The 6,000-nt window shown below is 38.6% G+C and overlaps 1 protein-coding gene across 5 annotated transcripts in view; it reads right to left on the bottom strand.

The window, feature by feature from the left end:
- Positions 1-299: 299 nt before the first annotated feature.
- The window catches only part of GluProRS (Glutamyl-prolyl-tRNA synthetase), a 105,789-nt gene continuing 100,088 nt past the window's right edge, over positions 300-6,000 (bottom strand). For all 5 annotated transcript variants that reach the window (XM_070099950.1, XM_070099951.1, XM_070099952.1 and 2 more), the window contains one exon: positions 300-5,015. In XM_070099950.1, the coding sequence (XP_069956051.1) occupies positions 879-5,015 (4,137 nt within the window). In that variant the 3' untranslated portion in view covers positions 300-878. The remainder of the gene's footprint in view (positions 5,016-6,000) is intronic.

Here is a 6,000-nt window from a genome sequence, read left to right as displayed (position 1 = left end):
ACATGACCACCACAGCACAACCCAGAGAAGGTACAACAGGGCTCTGTCTGAGCTGGATTTCCTAAATTAATATAAAAACTAAGTACTAAATCCACAAGGGTCATACAGCTGGATTTCCTAAAAGGGGTAAATTTCTTTACTAATGAGGCCACATGCAGCAGGGAGGGTTGCAGTGTATTTAGATTCAATCCAAGGAAGGAACAAGAAGTCAAATTTCTTTGATCAAGAGCTCCTTCAATGAGCCATGGGATCAAATGCTCAAGTTTATAGTAGCTACAGCTATGTTATAAAAATACAAATTATTTAGCTCCTATTTGCTTTATTACAGTATAATATAACAAATATTATTTTGATATTTTTAGATAAATCTTGAGTTGAAAATAACAATTTGTGTCAAACAATAAAAACTTTTTTTGCATTACAAATCATCTTGTAGGTTTCATGCTAAATATGATCAGTACAGTAAGTGTGAAGTGCTTAACCCTTATACTGTCTAAACATAGATCTACGTTTGCATGCGTAGTGCGCCGAACATAGATCTACGTTTTTTTACATAAAAAACAATGTAAAATTGGAAGTAGATCTACGTTCGGAGTGCTACGCGTGCGAACGTAGATCTACGTTTGGACAGTTTAACCCTTAAACTGTCCAAATGTAGATCTACGTTTTTTCAACATTTGAAAGTATGTAAAAAAAGTACTTTTTTTTTTTTACATTTGAAAACGTGTAAAAAAACTTTGATCTATGTTTTTTTTTTTTTGTTACATTTGAAAATATGTAAAAAAATGTAGATCTACTTTTGGAGCACTACGCATGTGAACGTAGATCTGTTTGGACAGTTTAAGGGTTACGGTAAACAAAAGTTGTTATCCTGTAGTTTAGTACGAGCGACCAAAAAGTGTGTAGAACAAAGGTGTGGTCTTGCAGGATGGATGAATACATGAGAGACCATTCACCTCCCCAGGCTGTTCAAAAGGAATACACAAGCCTTTTGCCCCCATAGATGGTGCTCCTGGCTCAGTTTCTTCACGGGCAGAGTCCTTCTTGATGGCATCTTCACATTCTTCTTTACCACAGAATGGAGCTAAGAGGATGTTGCCCTTGTCTAGGTTGCTGGTGAAATCATTCCAGGTGTTTACTTTTATTTTGTGTGACTCGAGGTCTGTACGTGCTTTTGATAATAGGCTGGCATGAATGTTGTCCAGTAGAGCTTTAGTCTCCACCCCAACAGCAGATCGGTTTAAGGCTTGTTTTTCTGCAGTGTCTCGACGCACAGCAAATACCTGATTTGAAGCAACTTCACGGGGTCCGAGCTCTAATCTTAAGGGGACACCTTTCAACTCCCAGTGATTGAACTTCCAAGCAGGTGTAACATTGTCACGTAGATCACAACGAGCTCGCACTCCAGCAGCAGTTAAGTCGGTAGCTAATTTATTACAAGCCACTATGAGGTTTAATTTGTCTTGCTCTGATGATTTGGCAGTAATTCCAACTGGCATAATAATTGCCTGCACAGAGGCAACCCGTGGAGGCAATACAAGTCCTTTGTCATCACCATGAACCATTATCATTACTCCAATGGTTCTTGTTGTTAGTCCCCAGCTGTTCTGGAAGCAGTATTGTTTTTGTTGAGTTTCTGGATCTTCAAAAACAATTTCAAACATTTTTGAAAAGTTCTGTCCCAAATGATGAGATGTTGCTCCCTGAATGCCACGACCACTTGCAGATACAAAAGCCTCTGTAGTAGTTGTAAAATCAGCACCTGCAAACTTCTCTTTCTCAGTTTTCTTGCCTTTAACAACTGGAACAGCCAAGAGTTCTTCATACACTTGGCCATAAAATTCAAGTATCTGATATACTTCTTCCTCAGCTTCTTCCTTAGTGGCAAAAGCAGTGTGTCCTTCTTGCCACAAAAATTCACGTGTTCTCAAGAATGGTGTAGGCTGTTTGAACTCCCAACGCACAACATTGTTCCACTGGTTAAGTTTCAATGGCAAGTCTCGGTGCGATTGTACCCACTTTGCAACAGCAGGGTACATCACAGTTTCTGATGTAGGACGAATAGCAACAGGCTCTGCCATCTCACTTGATCCTGATCTTGTTACCCAGGCAACTTCTGGAGAGAAGTCTGCAATGTGCGTCTTTTCTTTCTCCAGAGCTTCCCGAGCAACAAATATGGGGAAATATGAATTTTCAACACCTAAGGACTTAATTTTTTTATCCAAGAATTCCTTAATATAATCCCATATTGCATAAGACCAAGGTCTGAGGATATAGCAGCCTGATACATTGTAGTATTCAATCATCTCAGACTTGGTTATCACCTGTGAGTACCATTCAGCAAGATTCTCTTCCTTCTTCACCTCTAGACCCAACCTTGTCTGCTTCTTCAAGTTTCCATCTTGTTTTGCAGCTGCTTGTACCTCACTCTCTACAGATCTTTCCATTGGCTTTTTAGTCTCTTTCATAGATTTATCATTTGGCTTCTTACTCTCCATAGTTTTAGGTTTGGTTCCAACACTTCCTTCAGTGCTAGCAGGTGTAGTCACAATGCCACTTGAAACATCAGAAAGTATTGAAAGATCCATACCAGGCTTCCATTCAATATTTGTGCATTCATGGAACAGTTTTTTAAAGGACAAGAGCATATCAACTGCTTGTTTAATACTATCTTTGTCAGCTTTGTTTGCCTTTAATGATCTCACAATATCCCCTTGTTTCTGTATCTGCATATGCAGCTCAATGGCTTTAGCATGTGTGCCTGAACTATCATTACTAGCTATAACTCCATCACATTTTGAGTCACTGAACTGTGTAATGTCAATATCAGGTTTCCATTCAGTACTAGTATTTTCTTTAAACTCTTTCTTCAGTGATAAAAGTTTATCAACTTCCAGCTTCACAGCATCCTTATCTGCTTTATTGGCCTTCAAATTCCTTACTTTGTCACCTTGTTCCTTAATTTTATTATGAAGATCAAGAGGTAAATTTCCAGTCACAACAGAAGTAGCAGGACATGCTGGGGCAGCAGCATCAGATGTTGATACTTGTAAGTCAATGTCAGGTTTCCACTCAACATTTGTAACTTTCTTGAACTCTTTCTTCAGCTCCAAAAGAGCATCAACTGCTTGTTTGATGATGTCTTTGTCAGCCTTGCTGGCTTTCAAGTTCCGAACTATGTCACCTTGAGCTTTAATCTGAGAATGTATCTCAACAGCATTCTTTCCTGCAACAGTCACTGTTGGAGTAGTTGCCAGAACAGGTGCATTAGAAGGAATGGCTAAATCTGGCTTCCATTCAATTCCAGTTGCATCTTGAAAGTCCTTTTTCATTTGCTTTAAAATTTCCACTTCAGCCATTACAACATTCTTGTCTGCCTTGCTGTTCTTCAACTGTCTAATTTTATCACCCTGGTCTTTAATAGAAACTAATAAATTCTTCCCCACTGATGTACCAGATGCTCCAACACTAGATTTTATTTCCTCCTGAGGACTTTTTTCTGCCTTTTTGCCTTGAGCACTCTTGGCTTTCTCTTTCTCACTCATGCCTGCCAATTTCCTGATGGAAGATGCAGTTTGCATATCCTTGGAATGACCATCTGGGATGGAGAAGAGTACAACTGGACTTTCTCGACAGCTGCTCAGACTTACTGGCTTGTACACCTCATCCACCCTGAAAAAACCCTTCCTCTGCAGCTGTATAATATCTCCAGAAACCAGATTTTGCAACTCAGTATCACCTACCATTTTTACTTCAGCACGAGTATTGTGTCCAATAAAGTCTTTGAAATTTTCCTCTTTTCCAAGTACACTCTTACTAATAAGATGGTCAAAGTACACACACACAACTGGTGTGGTGGGAGCTTTCTCAGTGTCTGCAAGCCAAGTGAGCTTCAGTGTTTTTTTGTAATCTTTATCCTCAAGGTTGGGCTCAGCATCAACAGACACTATTTTTCCATTGCTCTTGTTTATTTTCTTTATCATGATATTTCCCCAATTGATGAAAGTAGCATTCTGTCCTTCCTTCAATTCAGCAGCATCTGCAGCCTCAATCAAGACCTTGGGCCCAATCCACACAGTTTTCATACCAATAGATAAATCTTTTGGGTGCTTCTGGGCACTGGTGGCTTCCTCATTAACACCAACAACATGAACAGGCACCAACTCACCTTGAAGTGCTGTGTAACGAGGGGCATAGCGATCAATCACCTTCTTATTGAAAGCCCAAATTTTGTCCCACTCCATGTTCACTACAGAACGAGATGAACCTTGTGCAACAATAAAATCTTTAAGTCCTTCCACAGTCATACCACGCCGCAATATACCCCGGACAGTAGGGAAACGTGGATCATCCCATCCATCAACAAGCCCTTCATCAACAAACCAAGTAAGTTTGCGCTTGGACAGAACAGTATTGTTCATGTTCAGTCGGGAATACTCATAGATGTGCACGCTCCTTAGCCCCAGCTTCTCTATGAACCAGTAATATTGATCATCACGATCATGATACTCTGTTGTTCTCAAAGCATGAGTAACCCCTTCTACACTGTCTACAATAGGACAGGCAAAGTCATACGTTGGATATACCTTGTACTTGTTGCCTGTCCTCACATGAGTCTCATTCTTACAGCGATAGATTGTAGGATCACGCATACATCCATTGTCACTCTTCATGTCAATCTTGGCCCTCACACAGCAAGTTACACCATAATCTGTTCCCTTCTTCATCTCTTCCCACATGGAGAGATTCTTCTCTACAGTGTTGTTATAATTTTTACTCTCCTTCCTCTCTTCACGCTCCTTCTTCATGGTCTCACCATCAGTATCATCACAATATGCCAAACCTTGCCTGATGAGTTGCTCACACATGTCCATCATAATTGAAAAATGATCTGAAGTATGAGTGAATGTCTCTGGCTTAATGTCCAGTAATTTCAAATCCTCCAGAATAACTTTCTCATAGTCCAATTTCTCCTTCTCAGGGTTGGTGTCATCAAATCTCATTATTAGTTTTCCCTGAAAAAGATATATATTTAGTCTATAAAAAATAGCATAAAATGCATAACTCACCATACAAAGTGCAACAATATTTACCAACCACTTCTCTACATTCTTAACAAGATGACACTGTCAAATATTCTTCTTCCCTTATTCTGTCTCCATTAGTATTCTAAACATTTTCTAAGAAATTCTACTGTTTGTTTTAATTTGATAAAAGAAAAACCCTGCTGTGTGAGAAAAGAAAGAAGACAAGTTATACAGTGAATGTGGTGAATAACACAGCAGCAGAAGCAGCGATACAACTAAGAAAACCCTTCATTGAATGGACCTCCTTTTAACAGACTTCAGAATTGCAAAACAAAATCCACTAGGTCAATAGATTTGGGAACAATGGATAAAGTCTTTTGGCAGTTGAACTACTCACTGTTGTTACAATCACGGCAAAACAACCCATTATCTATCCACCACAGCTGCCACTTGTTGTTAACCACTCCCCTGCTGGCTTACAGTATATGCTTATTATAATACTGTAAATGCTAATAATAATATATTTATGTAAAATATTAACAAATTTGAATCAATTGTAAAATTATACATACCTGCACCATGTTAACTTCATATTACCTGTATAGCATACCTTCTTTCAAACCTGATTAGTATTTTTTTATTAACAAGTTGGCTGTTTCCCACCAAGGCAGGGTGATCCAAAAAAGAAGAAACACTTCTATCATCATTCACTCCATCAGTGTTTTGCCAGAGGCATGCCAACACTACAGATTAGTATTAGTAACATTATAATTTATATTATTATCAGGTAATTATGTTCTTGTAACAATCACAATTATTAAAAAAACTTAATTATAATCTTCCATAAAATACTGTGTACAAGGTTCCCAAAATTACAAATGCCCTCACCTTTGTAAACTCCATCTTGTGAACTATACTCCATAATTTTTTACTACTACTACAACTACTTCAGACATGCATGTACAATACTGAA

The sequence above is a fragment of the Cherax quadricarinatus genome, chromosome 70 (assembly GCF_038502225.1).
Source record: "Cherax quadricarinatus isolate ZL_2023a chromosome 70, ASM3850222v1, whole genome shotgun sequence".
Classification (NCBI taxonomy): Eukaryota; Metazoa; Arthropoda; class Malacostraca; order Decapoda; family Parastacidae; genus Cherax; species Cherax quadricarinatus.
The sequence above is the reverse complement of the archived record's forward strand: the minus strand, read 5'-3'. Positions and strand labels throughout refer to the sequence as shown.